The sequence below is a fragment of the Nyctereutes procyonoides genome, unplaced genomic scaffold (assembly GCF_905146905.1).
Source record: "Nyctereutes procyonoides isolate TBG_1078 unplaced genomic scaffold, NYPRO_anot_genome, whole genome shotgun sequence".
NCBI lineage: Eukaryota > Metazoa > Chordata > Mammalia > Carnivora > Canidae > Nyctereutes > Nyctereutes procyonoides.
In genome coordinates, this window is record NW_026575139.1 from 22,196,380 (window position 1) to 22,214,794 (window position 18,415).

Genomic DNA, 18,415 nt, shown 5'->3' on the forward strand with positions numbered 1-18,415 from the left:
GAGCCATGCAAGTTGGTGAAGTAGATAGAAAATGGCATTAAGGGAGAAGAGGCACGGAGGATGTAATATTAGGAAATCATAATGTTACTGGAAGACCTACACAATGCTGAGGAAGGTTGATTGTGACAGAACAGAAGTGTTAGGAAGTGGTATGAGAAAGCCCAAGAAAAGGAAGGGAGACTATTTCTGTTAGGAGGGGTAGGCAACATATTGGTGGTGGGAAACCAAAGATGTAATTATAGTTGATACCCTTTATTGTGACCAGCACCTCACCCAGCTTCTTCACCTATTTGATCTTCACAAGGGCCTTGTGAGGCAAATATTATCGCCAGTTATAAATAAGACTGAATCCCGGACCATTTAAATAACCATCCCAGTTAGTTAGTTGGCAGAGCCTGGTTTATCTTACTCTATTAAGCCACTGGATTTGGCAGTTCAGAAATCACTGGTAACATTTGAGGAATTTAAATATGCCCAGGACTCCTGGGTGACTCAGTGGTTGAGCGTCTGCCTTCAACCCAGGGCATGATCCCGGGGTCCTGGGATCGAGCAGTCCTTCAGGGAGCCTGCTTCTCCCTCTGCCTATGTCTCTGCCTCTCTCTCTGTCTCTCATGAATGAATACATAAATAAAAATCTTTAAAAAAATAATAAATATGCCACAAGTTATGCCACACTCTGAACGTATTATTTCCAGAAGTATCCTCTTTGTTCCCACAGGCAACTTTTGAAAAATAGGGAGTCCTCCCCCCCGTTTTTTTGCAATCAGGATAAATTCTCCAGTTTGGTCAATAAGCATCTCATATGGGATGGACTGAAAAGTGCTTCCAAAGCTAGTTGTAAAGCAAACATATTTTCCTAATTACTATTTTCCTAATTGAAAACTCAAAACTGGAGATGCCCAAGCATATACGCACTGGCACATTTTCAGTTCAGTGGCCTCCCGTGCACTCAGGCAGTAAGGTTCTGCCCCGGAGTTACCGTTCTCCCTTGCCACCCACATCACCTCTGCAGCACTTCCCGATCTCCAGATAAGCATCATGGCATAACAGACAAATGTAATAGTCAGGAGATTTGAGTATGAGAGCAGCTCTGCCACACATGCTTCTCCTTTATCTGTGCTCTCTTCCACCTCTGACATGTTCTGGGCCTGCAATACCATGCCCTCCACACTGCTTCCGTAGTGGACACCAACTGAGAAGCAACCTGGTCTGCATCAATTTCCCTTCCCTGTGGATAATCTCTGATACATGGGGTGGGTAGGCTCCTGGTGGTCACATCTGTGCAGTAGGACTCTATTCCTGGATCCTGGCTGACTGACACAGGTGTAGGTACCAATGCTATAGAGAACCCAGCAACCCTCTCATGGGGATTTAGAATTTCAGTGGGGAGAGTTTGTCCTTAAGGAGAATAGAATCTCTATTATACTCCACATTAGAGTTTATATATCTGGAAAGTTGTACATGTTTTCAGTTTTAACAAGTATTTCTTGAACATCTGCAGATTTTTCAATAAAATTTAAAAAGGACATATATAGTGTTTCTCCCTTTAAAAAAATATTTTATGTATTTGAGAGAGAGAGTACAAATTAGGGGAGAGGTAGAGGGAGAGAATCAAGCACATTACCCACCAAGTGGGGTGCCTGCCAGATTTGATCCCAGGACCCTGAGATCATGACCTGAGCTGAAGTCAGATGTTTAACTGATTGAACCACCCAGGCACCCTTGTAGTGTTTCTCTTGTAAAGCCAACATACTTTACATGCAGTTTTATCTGAAAATACTGGAGTTGGAAAAACGCTATACATGCAAAATACTAAACCAATACATTAAAGTATAAAGAAAATATCTCCTGAAATTCCACAACCCAGAGATAACCACTGTAACATTTTGATGTATAGTCTACCAGACAAATACACAAATATATATAAATATATGTGTATATATATGTGTAATAGATGGGGATACAATTTTACATTAAAAATTGCAAAAAGGGATCCCTGGGTGGCGCAGCGGTTTAGCGCCTGCCTTTGGCCCAGGGCGTGATCCTGGAGACCCCGGATCGAATCCCACATTGGGCTCCTGGTGCATGGAGCCTGCTTCTCCCTCTGCCTGTGTCTCTGCCTCTCTCTCTCTCTCTCTCTCTCTCTCTCTCTCTCTGTGTGTGTGTGTGTGACTATCATAAATAAATAAAAATTTTTAAAAAATTGCAAAAAAAATTGCTTGATATTGTCTGTTTTTTTGCTTAACATCATTAATATATTCCATCACCAGTCAGTAAGACAAACATCATTCTTTTAAGGAGTACATAAATTCCATAATGTGAATATATAGTATAATTTATTTAACCAATCCCTGTGCATAATGTGTAGACTTTCCCCCACTATTTTCAATATATGAATACTTTATACATCTCACACCTTTGATTTTTTTCATAAGGATAAATTACTAGAAATGAGATTGTGACTCGAAAGGTGTATGTGTGCGTATATATACAGGATTCTGATCAGAATATCATTTTATTTTATTTTTTTCAGAATATCATTTTAAAATGAATTTAAAGGAAGTTTTAGAGATATTGTTTAAAGATTTCTGATTTCTAAAGTGCAATTGACCACAATTTAAGTGATCCAAACCTCATCTTTAAATGAATTAAACCACTATCTCAAAATATAATGTAACAGTCATCTCAGTTTCCCAAAATGCATTGGCAACAGTGTGGCACAAGTCACTTTCCTCAAATTGATCTTTAAGTCAGAGCAGTTCCAGTGCACAATCCTACCCTCTAAATGTTTTTTCTTCTGTCTCTCTTTTTCTCATTCTTTTTTTGCATGACAAATTGATTCTAAAATTCATGTGAAAAAGCAAAGGATCAGGAAGCGCCAAGGCAGTTTTGAGGGGAAATTAGGTAGAAGGAATCCTCTACCTAATTAATAATAGATACTAGATAATAAGACTTAGCATAACGCTATAGTAACATTGACAGTATGATTTCGATGGAGTAGAAAATCTATAAAGAGCACACTAAGAATATGGAGTTTGATAGATAATGGTGTTGGCATTTCATATCAATGGGGAATAGACTAGTGCTGAGACAGGTGGCTTTCTATGTGGAAAAAGAAGAAAAAGCAAAAAACCTTGGGGCACCTGGGTGGCTCAGTCTGTTAAGCGACTGCCTTTGGCTTAGGTCATGATCCCAGGGTCCTGGGATCGAGCCCTGCATTGGGCTCCCTGCTCAGTGAGGAGTCTGCTTCTTCCTCTCCATCTGCTGCTCACCCTGCTTGTGCTCTCTCGCTGTCAAATAATAAAATCTTAAAAAGAAAAACCAAACACACCAATCTGCAAAAATCAATTCCAGGTTGTTAGATATTCAAATGTGAATTTTTTTTTAAAGACTTTAAAAAAAATAAAGACTTTATTTATTCATGGAGACAGAGAGAGAGAGAGGCAGAGACACAGGCAGAGAGAGAAGCAGGCACCATGCAGAGAGCCTGACATGGGACTCGATCCAGGGTCTCCAGGATCACGCCCTGGCTGCAGGCGGTGCTAAACCGCTGCGCCACCGGGGCTGCCCTCAAATGTGAAATTAAAAGAAATACAAAACTCTAGCATAGAGGAAAAAATATTTATGACCTTAAAGTATAGAATGACAAATTATAAAGTAAAGGTTGATAAATTTGGTTGTTTAAAACTTTGGCACACTATAGCATCAAAAAGAATAAAATGAAAAAAAAAAGAATAAAATGTTTAGGAAAAAAATTAACAAATAGTACAAGTCTTGCATACTGGAACCTACAAAACATTTTGAAAGAAATTAAAGAGGATCTAAGTAAATGCAAAGACAGCCAACATTCAGGAATTGAAAGACTTAATATTCAGGTGCCTGGCTGGCTCAGTCGGTAGAGCATGGGACTCTTGATCTTGGGGTCATGAGTTCAAGCCCCATTTTGGACATAGAGCTTAATAATAAAAGAAAAAGACTTAATATTGTTAAAATAGAAATACTCTAAATTCAATGCAACCCTTATCAAAATCCCAGGTGACTTTTTTGGAGACACTGACAAAGTGATCCTAAAATTTATATGGAAATACAAGAGATCCTGAACAGACACAATCTTGAAAGAGAGGAAATAAGTTGGAGGACTCACCCTTCCTGATTTCAGAATTCACTATAAAACCGTGGTAATCAAGATAGTGTGGTACTGCCATAAAGATAAACATATAGGTCAATGGAATGTAATTGAGAGTCCAGAAATAAACCCTTACATTTATGGTCAGTTAATTTTTCTACAAGAGTGTGAGTGCCAAGACAATTTAAGGGGGTAAAGAATGACCTTTTCAACAAATAGTATGGGAATAACTGGATATCCACATGCAAAAGACCTGATTTGTATCTCTACCTCATATCATATACAAGGAATTAACTCAAAATGGACCAAAGACCTAAATGTAAGAGTTAACAACTGTCAGAGTTTTAGAAAAATATGTAAGTATAAATCTTTGAATTTTGATTAGATAGTGGCTTTTTAGATATGACTCTAAAACTATAAGCAACTAAAAAAAATTGGAGTAGGTCACAATGAACTTTTGTAATTTTCTGTACTTTCGTATTTCAAGGATACCATCAAGAGAATGAAAAGATGGGAGAAAATACTTGAAAATCATATAGGAGATAAGGGACTTGTTATCTAGAATACATAAAGCACTCTTACAACTCAACAAAAGGACAATCCAATTTGCAAGCAAAGGATTTGAATAGACATTTCTCCAAAGAAGATACACAGATGGCTAATAAGCCCACGAAAAGATGCTCTGCATCATTAGTCAATTAGGGAAATGCAAATCAAAACCACAGTGAGTGAGATACCACATCATACCCACTGGGATAGTTAAGATAAAAAGCCATTAACAAGTGTTGGTAGGGATATGGAGAAATTGGAACCCTTATACATTGCTAGTGGGATCATATAATGATATAGCACTTTGGAAAACAGTTTCTAAAATGCTAAACCTAAAGCTACCGTATGATTGAGTATTTCTACTCCCTGGAGAAATGAAACATACCTACACACAAAAACTTCTACATGAATGTTGATAGCATTATTCCTAATAGTCAAAAAGCGGAAACAATCCAAATGTCCATAAATTGATGAACAGATAAAATACAGTATAAGCTTACCATGGAATATTATTTGGCAATAAAAAGGAATGAAGTACTGATACATGTTACAAGATGGATGAAAGAAACATTGCGTGTCGTGTAAAAAGCCAGATATAAAAGACTTCGTGTTGTATGACTCCACTAACGTGAAATGTCCTGGATAGATAAATCTATAGAGACACAAAGTAGACTAGGAGTTTGCCAGGGCTAGGGGTGGAGTTTGTTTTTGGGGTGATGAAAGTGTTCTAAACTTGTGGTGATTGTTGCACTATGTGAATATAATAAAAACCACTTAATTGTACACTTGGAAAGGACAAATTTAATGATTTGTTGATTATATTTCAATAAAACTATTATTTAAAAAACAGAACCTTGTGCACCATATGATGTTATGAGCAAAATGATGCCAAAAGTGAAAAAACAAGCCACGGACTAGGAGGAGACACTTGCTACATATCACTGACAAAGGATTAGTATAAATCAGTGAGATAAATTAGTGAGAAGAAAGTGTGCACTCCAGGAGAAAATGGGCCAAAGATAGGAACTGTCAATTCATAGGAAAAAATGAACTTGGTAGGAAAATAAATACATGAATATGTTCATCCTCACTAGTTTAAGTTACTATAAATTAAAAGCAGTGAAGGAGGGATGCCTGGGTGGCTGAGTGGTTTGGCACCTGTCTTTAGCCTGGTGCATGATCCTGGAGACCCGGCCTTGAGTCCCGCATGGGTCTCCCTGCATGGAGCCTGCTTTGCCCTCTGCTTCTGTCTCTGCCTCTCATGAATACATAAATAAAATCTTAAAAAAAAAACACCTTAGAAATATGACTATAAGAAATGGCAATAAATAGAAAATGTAAGGGCTTAGATTCTAATCCCAATTTTGAATTTAGTTTTCTTATGACAGGAAATTGCATAATCTCCTTTCTTTCGTGTTGTCATTTAGTAATGTGAAGAGGAAGAGTAAGAATCACTTGTAAAATAAATGCTTCTCACTTTGTGTGTATTTTTTATCCTGCATATTTAAATATAAATCCCTTTGATAGTGTTATTTAAAATAGTTTCCTTAGTCTCTTTTATCTATCTTTGCATCCTTTTTCACTAAACAAAAACAAAAAACAAAACCCTGAAGAATTCTTGAATACAAGGATTATCTTTTTTTTTTTTAAAGATTTTATTTTTCAGTAATCTATACACCCAACATGGGACTCAGACTCAACTCCAAGATCAAGAGTCATACACTCCGCTGATTCAGCCAGCCAGGCCCCCCAGATTCTCTTATTTTATTTTCTTTTTTAAGATTTTATTTATTAGAGAAAAGAGAGCATGAATGGGGAGGAGAGGGAGAAGCAGGCTCTCCATGAGCAGGAAGCCTGACATGGGGCTCCATCCCAGGACCCTAGGATCATGACCTGAGCCGAAGGCAGATGCTTAACCAACTCAGATACCTAGGCACCTGTCCTATTTGTATTTTCAAATACAGAGTATAGTCCTTGACATATAGGGATGGAATATTTGTTGAAAAGAATGAGATGATTATGCTGATTTTGAGGTCCTTGGTAGAAAGGGGGTTCTGGGTTCCTAAGAGCAGCTTTTTTTTTTTTTAAGAGTTTATATATTCATTCTTTTTTTTTTTTTAATTTATTTATTTATGATAGTCACAGAGAGAGAGGCAGAGACACAGGCAGAGGGAGAAGCAGACTCCATGCACCGGGAGCCCGACATGGGACTCGATCCTGGGTCTCCAGGATCGCGCCCTGGGCCAAAGGCAGGCGCCAGACCGCTGCGCCACCCAGGGATCCCTATATATTCATTCTTGAGAGACACAAAGAGAGAGAGGTAGAGACATAGGCAGAGGGATAAGCAGGCTTCCTTTGGGGAGCCTGATGTGAGATTCGATCCCAGGACCCCAGGATCATGCCCTGAGCCAAAGGCAGATGCTCAACCACTGAGCCACCCAGGCATCCCCCTGGGGGCAGCTTTGATGTCTGAAAGTTATTTGTGCTGTTTTGGAATGTTAAAAAACTAAACAGGAAGAATGTCCATTTCTGGACATGTGAAATTAAATGGAGGGAGGGGTCAAGTTGTAAGCGATTTCCTAGGGCTCGCAGTACTGCAGTAGTGAGAGGGAAATGTGTAGACTGCTGTGTCCTTTGCCTTTTCTTGTTTTCAGTCATGCTCATGTTCCCAGGGGGCAGGGAGGGAATGTCCAGCAGACATTTTTGATTGATTACTAGACGCTATGTATAACAGATCTGCAGAGACTCCAGTCCATGTTGTTTTCACCTTTTTGTTCTTAGGTACTGTGTGGAGCTGAGCACCTGCTATCTAACTGGGAATGGAACTGGGTGGGGACTGGGCTAAAGCTTTGAGTAGATTCAATCCACTCTGGGGAGGATTGTCTAATTTATGGGATCCAAGCATTTATTGCAGGCAGTTCCCTCTAGTATGACTTTATCTCCTAAGCATTGTAAGATTGTGGTTGATTTCAAGTCACCTTCTAGTCCAGCTCTGCAGCTACTCTAGCGTTTTGTAAGCGTCCTGTGCAGAAAACTGGCCATGCACCTAGGCCTCTGCTAGAATTTAATCTATCACACCATCCTATAGAGCTATCATAAGTTCCACCGGTTTTTCTTTTTCTTGCAGAATTCTCCTCCTCCTCCTCCTCCTTCTTTTTTTTTTTTCAAGATTTTATTTATTTATCCATGAGTGACACAGAAAGAGAGGCAGAGACACAGGCAGAGGGAGAAGCAGGCTCCGTGTAGGGAGCTCGACGTGGGACGTGATCCTGGAACTCCAGGATCAGTCCCGGAGCCAAAGGCAGACGCTCGACCGCTGAGCCATCCAGGCATCCCTTGGCAGAGTTCTCTTGCCTGTCGCAAGCCCAGTTATGATCATTCATGCTCATATTCTCCAAATATGACCAGGAGAGAAAATGACTAGTAATTTCAGCTCCCTAAGAAAAGTTTCTTCCCTTTCTGGGATTTTAGTTTATCTTGCCCTCTTTGCTTTGCATGGAAGACAGTTCTTCAGTGTTTTTATTTTATTTTTAAAAATATTTTATTAATTTATTCATGAGAGACACACACACACACACACAGAGAGAGAGAGAGAGAGAGGCAGAGACACAGGCAGAGGGAGAAGCAGGCCCCATGCAGGGAGCCCGATGTGGGACTTGATCCTGGGTCTCCAGGATCACGCCCTGGGCTGAAGGCAGCACCAAACCGCTGAGCCACTGGGGCTGCCCCTCTTCAGTGTCTTTAAAATTATTTCTTATTTTGAGTGATCTATGTTGTTTTATCTGGTTCTGTAAAATTGATGGCTTGCCTCTACCTATTAATTTTAACCTAAAAGTGTTTACTTTTTTTTTTGTTTTTATTGCTGTAATTGTGACATAAAAATAAAGTGCAGATGGTATAGAAATTATTTCTCTCATGAAGTCTGAAGGTAGACTGGTTGTACTTGATAGGTTATGATAGGTACTTGATAGGTTATGAGCTATCATCTTTGTTTTGTAATCTTTTAGGATGTTGTTTTTATTCACATTTCAGTCTTCAGCCACAGCTCCATTCCAAGCCACTGGCAGAAAGAGAAGCAGAAAGAGTGCAATTGCTGTTTTAAAGGATGTAATTCAGCCTCAGTACCTGTCCCTTCTGTTCACTTTCTATTGGCCAGAATTGCATCATAGATGCTGGAGAGATTGGGAAATGTAGACTCTAGCATGGACCTAGCTAAAACTGAGGGATTCTATTACTAAAGGGGTGATAGAATGTCCACAGAGAGCCAGTTAGCAGTCTCTGTCATAGTATGGTGTGAGGAAAAGCTCTAACCAGAGGTTTTTTTTTTTTTTTCTCAATAGTCCATTTTTTAAAACTGTTGTATTAAATAATCTGTCACACCCCCTTGGTTTATGATTTTTCTACCATAGAAGAGTCTTGTTTAATGGTGATGAGCATGTTCTCCACAGTTAGGCAAAGTTAGCAAATATTGTCTGAATTTTGATCTGTGGTCTTCTGTTGCCCTTTTAAAAAATACTAGTTCTGATTTTTGTTTTCCTTTTTTGGCCTATAATCATGTGTATTAATGAGAATCTGGAAGGAACTTAGTTATAGTAAGCAATGAGAATCTCATGTCCTTCAGTATAAGGAAGTACCACCTTATAATTTTGAACTAGGCAACCCTTATCCTAGAATAAAAGTGAAAAATATCCCAAATGCACTAACTTGGCAGAGTTGGGAACCATATTTAAAAGTTTTACTGAAGCTCTAAAAGTCTATAGGTCCTGTTAACATAAACACCCAGTTAGTAAGTGAACAAAAGAAGTTCTAAGAGATTTTAACATGGAATATGTATCTGTTAAATTTCTTTCATTTGAGGGGCTCCTAGGTGGCTCATTCATTTAAACATCTGACTTCAGCTTAGGTCATGATCCTTAGGGTCCTGGGATGGAGCCCCAAGACAGGGCTTTGTGCTCAGCAGGGAATCTGCTTGTCCCTTTGTACTTCCCCCAACTTGTGCTCTCTCTGTCTCTCAAATAAATACATAAAATCTTTAAAGAAAAAAGAAATTTCTTTCAGTTGATAGCAACAGAAACTGATTCTAACTAAACAAAAGTGAATTACTGCAAGGATGATAGGCATGCAAAAAATAAAGGAGAGAGTGGGGTGGAAATGATGAACAATTTAGGAGAGTCAGACAGGAAATAGGACAGTACTTGGGACCTCAGCAGCAGGAGTCACGGACCTTTTCTCTGGGATATTAGAGGTTGCATGTGCTTCAGACTCTTAACCTATTGAAATCATAAAGCCCCATGAGATAGGGTTGTTAGGTTCATTTTAACATAGGTGCTTATCCCTGTGTCAATCAGCCAAGATCCAGGAATAGAGTCCTACTGCACAGATGTGACCACCAGGGGCCTACCCACCCCGTGTATCAGAGATTATCCACAGAGAAGGGAAATTGATGGAGACCAGGTTGCTTCTCAGTTGGTGTCCACTACAGAAGCAGTGTGGAGGGCATGGTGTTGCAGGCCCAGAACATGTCAGAGGTGGAAGAGAGCACAGATAAAGGAGAAGCATGTGTGGCAGAGCTGCTCTCATACTCAGATCTCCTGACTATTACATCTGTCTGTTATGCCATGATGCTTATCTGGAGATCGGGAAGTGCTGCAGAGGTGATATGGGTGGCAAGGGAGAACGGTAACTCCGGGGCAGAACCTTACTGCCTGAGTGCATGGGAGGCCACTGAACTGAAAATGTGCCAGTGCGTATATGCTTGGGCATCTCCAGTTTTGAGTTTTCAATTAGGAAAATAGTAATTAGGAAAATATGTTTGCTTTACAACTAGCTTTGGAAGCACTTTTCAGTCCATCCCATATGAGATGCTTATTGACCAAACTGGAGAATTTATCCTGATTGCAAAAAAAAAGGGGGAGGACTCCCTATTTTTCAAAAGTTGCCTGTAGGAACAAAGAGGACACTTCTGGAAGTATATGTTCAGAGTGTGGCATAAGGTGTATCTAATTTAAACTCCTCAAATGTTACCAGTGATTTCTGAACTGCCAAATCCAGTGGCTTAATAGAGTAAGATAAACCATGCTCGGCCAACTATATGTTCAGGTGTGGAATAGCTTCTGTGACTGGGGCAAAGCTCCAAGCTATTTTCTTTAGTATGTGTGTTATGTAGTAGGGAGAGACTAGTACATTTCAGTAAAATTCCAAGAAAAAGCCATTTCGGCAGAACTAAGTTTAAGGAACAACAGAATATACCACTGGAAGTGAATGGGGTTCATTTAACAGAAATGGCGTGATGACAGTCCTTTGATTTGCCAAAGAATAATGGGTGGTCATACTGGACATTAACTTTTTTTAAATGTTCCAAACTAACCACCAGGTGGACAGGTTCTGTCACACTATGGTCACATTGAGTGGAAATGTCTATTTGCTTATAAAATCACGTTTTTGTGATTTTTGTATTCCTATCAGAAGTGTGTGCTTTTGTTTTGCACTAATTACTTCCCCATTATTGCATCGTTACATAGATACTTATGTTCTTTCATGGAATTCTCAAAACCTCTGCTCAGGATCATTCCATATATGTCAGTTTACAGTGTAATCAAAACTTACCCTTTTTTCTGTTCTGAAACTAGAAAGACAGTCCAACACATGATCTAGGACTTTTTTTTTTTTTTTTTTTTGGCTATAAAGACATTATTAGGACAATTGGCAAATTGGTAAATATTAGTATTCTAAATATTAGTATTCTCTCAGTTTCCTGATTTTGATAATTGTTTCATAGTTAAGAGAAACATACTGAAGTATAAAGGTATATCATAACTGCCCCTGATTCAAATGGTTCATGAAGAAAATTCTCTATCATTGTTTCTACACACACACACACACACACACACACACAATTACTTTTTCCTGAACCAATTGAGAATAGGTTGTATACATGATTTCCCTTTACCTTTTGTCTTAGTTTGGGCTGCTATAACAAAATAACCATAGATGAGGTGGCATAAACAACCAATATTTGTCACAGTTCGGGAAGTCCAAGATCTCTTTGCTGGAAGATTGAGTTCTTGGTGAGGGCATTCTTCCTGGCTTGTAGATAGCCACTTTCTCATAGTGTGTTCACAGGGCCATTCCTCAGTGGAGATCTCTGCCTTCTCTTATGGGCACTAATCACTTTATGGGGCCCACCCTCATGACCTAATGTAAATCTAATTAACTCCCAAAGGCCCTGCTTTGAAATACCATCACAGTGGAAGTTTAGAGCTTCAATAAATGAATGATGTGGGGAGGGGGGGGAGACAAACATTCAGCCTATAACATTCTGCCCACGATCCCCCTAAAATCATGCTCTTCTTGGACACAAAATACATTCAGTCTACCTTAATGACTTCAAAAGTCTTAACTCATTCTGGCATCGGCTCTATAAAGTCTATATAGTCTGAAGTCTTATTTAAATATCATCTGCATCTGATATGAGTGAAACTCAAGATACAATATAGCCTGAGACAGTTCCTCTCCAGCTGTGAGCTTGCGAAGCCATGTAAGTTATGTGCATCCAAAATATTATGGTGGGACAGGCAGAGGACAGACATTCCCATTCCAAAAGGGAGAAATTAGAAAGAAGAAAGGGGTGATGGGTCCCAACCAAATCCAAAATTTAACACGGCAAATTCCATGAGCTCTTAAGGCTCCAGAATAATCCTTTTTGGTTTGATGCTATGCCGTCTGGATCCTTTGGGATGGGGATCGCTTTCCTCCACCCTCTATGCTTCAGGCTGCCTTTCCAAGGCACCTATCTATTGATTCTATCTGAAGTGATGGTCCTGCCACCTTTGAAAGTGAGAAGGGTATCCTGATGATCTCTAGATTGTCTTTGGAATTACTCTTTCTTATCTTGAAAATAACACACATTCACAGCCAAATAGCTCTGTGGTCTAGCCTTGTAGGATCTAAGAATTCCTAATAGCCTGTGTGTAGCACACAGTTTCAAGCATCAGGTGGTTCTACAAGACTTGTTATGAAATATATAGTAATCTCTTGCTCTCTTCTACTCTTTTTTCCATCTTCTTTTTGGTGTTTACCTCCACATTCTAAAGTGTTTATTTTTTCTTGACTTTTCACAGTGGACATTATTTATTATTGCCTTATTACTGTTAGAAGATTTGCGCTCCTTCTAGGAGAGGATTCTTGTTGGAAAGATTGTGGCAAGAAGTTTGATGTGACTAGAAATATAACTGGGGTGTGGGGAGTGTCTTGGTGGCAGGGAGACCAGGCAGGAAGAGGAGGGTATTGCAATGTTCCAATGAAGGAAGAGGCACTGAGTGGTTTTTTTTAAAAATTGATGAGTAACATATTCAGGTAAGTGCATAAAATATATCATGCTCCGTGACTTTTTACCCGTGTGTGTACTATGTCTCCAGTACCTGTCTCAAGATGTAGAACATTTCCAGCCTCCTTTAAATTCCTGGTGCCAAAAAATAAAAAATAAAATAAAAAATAAATTCCTGGTGCCCCAAAATGAGGTCTTGAACTAAGGCACGGAAATTCATTACTGGTTCTAGAATGAAGTCCAAAAATGAGGTGGGGTTAAAGATGACTCCAAACTTGGGAGACTGGGTAGACTGGGTGATGATGTTGCCAACCAGGTGGGTAATACAGGAAGATAATCTGGTTTTAATTGAGGGAGGAGTTAAGATGGTGAGAGAAGGTCAGCTTTAGACTTGTTGATTTGGGATTTCCAAATGGAACTTATAGGTGGCAGGCAGAAACGTAAATTTGGAGTTCTGAGGTAAATTTGGAATTGACGTGTAGATTTGTACACACTTACCAGCATTTACAGTCTGTTTGAGAGCTAGCAAATAGATGAAAAAATTCTCTAGAGAGGCTGTAGAGACCTGAGGTTATGAGAGGCATATGTTGCTTTTATTAACTGTGTTTTAGTCCAAATAGTGAATAAAATCAGTGAGAAAATTCAGTTTAAACATTTTTAAAACAAAATGATAAATGAAAATTCAGTAATGTGTGCTCTTTTAAAAATGAAAAATCAAATTGGTTCAGAGTTTTATAAGTAAGAAGTAAGCATTCTGCCTCCATTCTGCTCCCCACTCCGATCTCTGTGTCTCCTTCCAGATGATTTTTAGTACATATGTGTTATGTTTATGGTTTTCTTGATTATACCTTTCCATTATTGCTTTAGTTAAGAGTTTTTTTTCTGGCTGTTTCATGTATGGTGGACAGCCTACAGGCATGTGAACCGAATGTCTTATTAGTTTGATTCCCCCCCCTTTCTTGTAATGTGTTTTATGCTGATGTGCTTTTTAATCTTGACTGCAAAAAAATTTCTTTAGCCTTTTTTTCTTTTGCATTTTCTTGAAAAAAAAATTAATTTTCAAGCTAACATATCTTGGTCTTTGGAGTATTTAAATATTCCCTTGATTAATAATACTAGCACCATTATACTCTTGTCTGTTTAATGTGAGCAAACTGACAACTTTTTTTTAACCTGGAGAGAATGATAAGCTAATATTTTTCTTGATTGCCTAGTTGACACTAATTCTTGTTAGAATGAATGAAAGGCCTCTTAAGAGCCCTCTTGCTCGGTGAATCCGAGATATGAAATACACTGACAGAGTTTGTAACCTATGTTTTGTTTAGTGTTAATTAGATCTCCAATGTAGTTGAGTCAAAGGTATTATTATTATTTTGAGTCAAAGGTATTAGATGTAGGTTCTAGAAATGTCCTATTAATTGTGTAATTACTGTAACTTGTTTAAGCCCTCTGTTACAGGGTACTTATTGTTGAAAGAGCAAAAAGCATACTGTGTATTTTCATTCATTCAACAAATACTTATTGAGCTCCTATAAGGTACTGCTTTCTGTGATACTAATAGTATTAAAAGGAAACATTATGAGCATTTACTATCTGTTAGCACTTAATACTATCCTGAGTGCTAGGTGTAGGATAATGAGCAAAGTAAGCCTGGTGCTTTCCCTTATGGAACATTATACATGATAAGATGGTGATACTATTATTTTTATTTGGATCATGTCAGAAATAAAATTTGGCATCAGTAGTTGAGTAACAAGTGATTTTCTTCTCTCTGAATTCTAAGACTTTGTCAACTATCAGATTTGCATATCAGTTGGCCTATACATTCTCACCCTGAATGATCAGAGTGACCTGTGTTTTGACTGAGACTCTTTTCCAAAAGTTATTTCATAGTTGAATCTCAGTTCCTTAAAATGCAATTAATTTAAAGTGACACTGTGATAGAATCACAATATTTAAAAGCAAACTAATGATTTAACTTCCTCCTTCCTAGACAGTCCAGCCAACTATATGAAAATACTTGGTTGTGCTGGTTTGGGTGTGTCTCAGATCAAGGCGGATATCTTTTAAAGAGATCCACCCACAGCATTCCTGACATATAAATCTGTCACATGTTTGTTAGAAACTTAGAGCTCTGAAAATTGCCTTCCTTTTTATTAGTATGTTCTATTGAGAGAAAACAATTTCAGAGCTAAAGAGAGTTGGTTACTGGAATTAAATACAGTGTTCTTTTAGATAATAGTTTTTTAAAGAGATGATCAGAATATTATTTTTGTTGTGTTTTTAGTGTCTGATTTTGTTTTGTCCAGCTTAATAGCTTGTGTATATGCTGTATTGCTAATTTTTAAACAATCTCTCATCTTCAGTTATTGGCTCATTTCTAGCTATTCTGTTCTAAACACATTGCAGCCTTGCTCCTGCATAAAAGTTTAAGTAGTGAACATTGACGCAGACTTCTATTCCTTTGAGTAAGAAATTGTTGAAGACCTACATCAGTTTTACAAATAGTTTTCAGGAGTTCTTTAGCTCATCAAATTGAAGCAGTGCCAACAGATTCCAAGTATCATGCCTATCTGAAAGCCTTTCCTTTGTCAAGAATAACTTTCTTTTCCAGCTGTTCTAACTTGCAGTATTCAGGTAGCTTTCCCAAAAGTAATATTATTGGGATATAATATTAAAAAATATATTTAACTTTTTTTTATTATTTACTTATGATAGTCACAGAGAGAGAGAGAGAGAGAGGCAGAGACACAGGCAGAGGGAGAAGCAGGCTCCATGCACCGGGAGCCCGATGTGGGATTCGATCCCGGGTCTCCAGGATCGCGCCCTGGGCCAAAGGCAGGCGCCAAACCGCAGCACCACCCAGGGATCCCTATATTTAACTTTTGGATCAAGTTGTCTGAGAGGCCAGGAAGGAATCTTATTCCTTTGGGGCTTTTCATAACTCTAGTGCAGTGCTCAAATTGAAAATGTATTCCTAGTAAATTGTGAATGAGCATCCTCACTGCAGTTGGCTGTTTCAAAGTTAAGATTAAAGTTATTACACAAACTTCTCTGATGAGATTTTTCTATAAAACAAGATTTCCATTAAGATTGGCCAAAACACAGAGAGCTTTAAACTATGAGATCAAAAGTGCAGTATGGCTGTATATTAATTCAGGTATCCGAAGGATGAAACCAGGGATAATCTTAGAGTGGAAATGGATACTTAAGGCAAGATGAAGGGGGACAGAACGATTTCATGACAGTTACTGATCACTCTTAACTGGTTTTCTCCTTATGTTGCATTCCACTTTCTACTTCTATAGAGTGCTGGACCACTCTTACGTAAGCATTTTACTTTTGGGCATAATTTATTTGTGTTACCACAACAAAGGCTGTTAATAAACCACAAATTTCCATGGGGCCTGGTGCTGGTTATTATTTGGCATACAAGGGCTGGTGGCTTTAAGACTATAGAGCAGGAAAAAAAAAACTGTATAGCAGGAAAACATAAATATTTTAGTTTATCCTAGGACTGATTTACTTTTGCTACTTCATTTGTAAGCTAATTTAATACTTCTCAAGATAGGCTTTTTTTTTTTAATTCTTTTTTTTTTTTTTAAGATTTTTAAAATTTATTCATTCATGAGAGCCAGAGAGAGAGAGAGAGGCAGAGACACAGGCAGAGGGAGAAGCAGGCTCCACGCAGGGAGCCCGACGATGTGGGACTTGATCCGGGAACTCCAGGATCACGCCCTGGGCTGAAGGTTGCACTAAACCGCTGAGCCACTCAGGCGCCCCCCCCCCCTTTTTAAATTCTTTTTTTTTTTTTTTTTTTTTTGGCTTTTCTTCGTTGATTCATTTTTTTATTTGCTTTATTAGAAAAAAAAAGGAAATATATATAGAAAAATTTATTAGAAAAAAGGAAATTATATATACTCCAACTATAGTGTTTCAGGATCTGTTTCATAAAACCAAATAATGATAGAAATGAATGTTAAGCATTGTTCTTAAGTATTTCCTTCTGTTTTTCTTTGCAGTTTATCTAAAGTATAGATATAACTTATAATATTTCTTTTTTCCTTTTTAAGATTATGTATTTATTTATTCATGAGAGACACAACGGCAGAGACAGAGGCAGAGGGAGAAGCAGGCTCCACTTAGAGACCCTGATGGGGGACTCCGGGATCACACCCTTAGCCTTCTTAGCCGAAGGCAGACACTCACCACTGAGCCCAGGCATCCCTAACTTAAAAGTTTTCTGTGTTTTTGTTTTGTTTTATATAAGATTTCTGTTGTTTTTTTTTAATTATGCCTTGTTTAGATCTTAGTGGATTTTTTTGACTATTAGAGTATTCTGAAGTTATACACATCTGTTAGGAATTAGATTTTAAGTAGTAACCTTTTTCTTGGGATTGGAATAAATGTTTTTAACTTCCTTTTTAGATTCATCATGTTACACAAAATGGAGGACTTTACAAGAGACCATTTAATGAAGCTTTTGAAGAAACACCAATGCTGGTCGCTGTGCTTACTTATGTGGGATATGGTGTACTCACTCTCTTTGGATATCTTCGAGATTTCTTAAGGCATTGGAGAATTGAAAAGTGTCATCATGCAACAGAAAGAAAAGAACAACAGGTAATTGTTAAGAGTCTTTGATTCTGTAAACGGAAGCCTTTTATAGACATACTGGTATGCTCTCTTTTTTTTTTAGAAATTTGGATACATCTTAAAATAAAAATATTCCAGATGCAGTTAAATGAAAGCGTTTCACAAAGAAAGTGGAAAACAAGATCAAGGCATGGAGAAATCAAAGCATTTAACATACTTCTTTATTTTTTATTTTTTAAAGATTTATTTATTGTGTGCTCATGCATGTGCACTGAGGAGAGGACGGGCAGAGGGAGAGGGAGAAAGAGAATCTCAAGCAGACTCCCTGCTGAGCACAGAGCCCTTTGTGGGGGTTATTGGACTCTGTCCCAGGACCTGGAGGTCATGACCTGAGCCAAAACTAAGAGTTGGGCACTCAATCAACTGAGCCACCCCGATGCCCCCACATTGAACATATTTCTAATTTAATTGTCACAGAGTCTATTCCTGTTTGATGAATGAGAAAGTGAAAATTCACAAGTTAAAATAATATTTCCTGAGTTGCTTAGTGTCAGAGCTGGGATACAGACATGGGTCTGTCAAATGCTAGAAGCCATGTTCTTTATGTTTGTGGTATTGTGCTATATCCTAAGTTTTGGCTCTGATCTTCTGAGAAGATAAAAAAAGTTCTGGAGAACTCATGATGTGTTTTATTATAGACACATGATATATAGATGTTTGGCTCACAGATCAGCTCCTTTCCCCAAACAAGCCTGAAAACAAAATATGGCTGAGCTCTCTGTTCATGGAAAAAAAAAAAAAAGGCAAAAATCAATCTT

The 18,415-nt window shown here is 38.3% G+C and overlaps 1 protein-coding gene across 1 annotated transcript in view; it reads left to right on the plus strand.

Moving 5' to 3' along the window:
- Window positions 1-18,415, plus strand: part of SPTLC2 (serine palmitoyltransferase long chain base subunit 2) — a 111,017-nt gene that overhangs the window by 7,078 nt on the left and 85,524 nt on the right. The window contains exon 2 of the mRNA XM_055304090.1: window positions 17,430-17,624. Within this exon, the coding sequence (XP_055160065.1) occupies window positions 17,430-17,624 (195 nt within the window). The remainder of the gene's footprint in view (window positions 1-17,429; window positions 17,625-18,415) is intronic.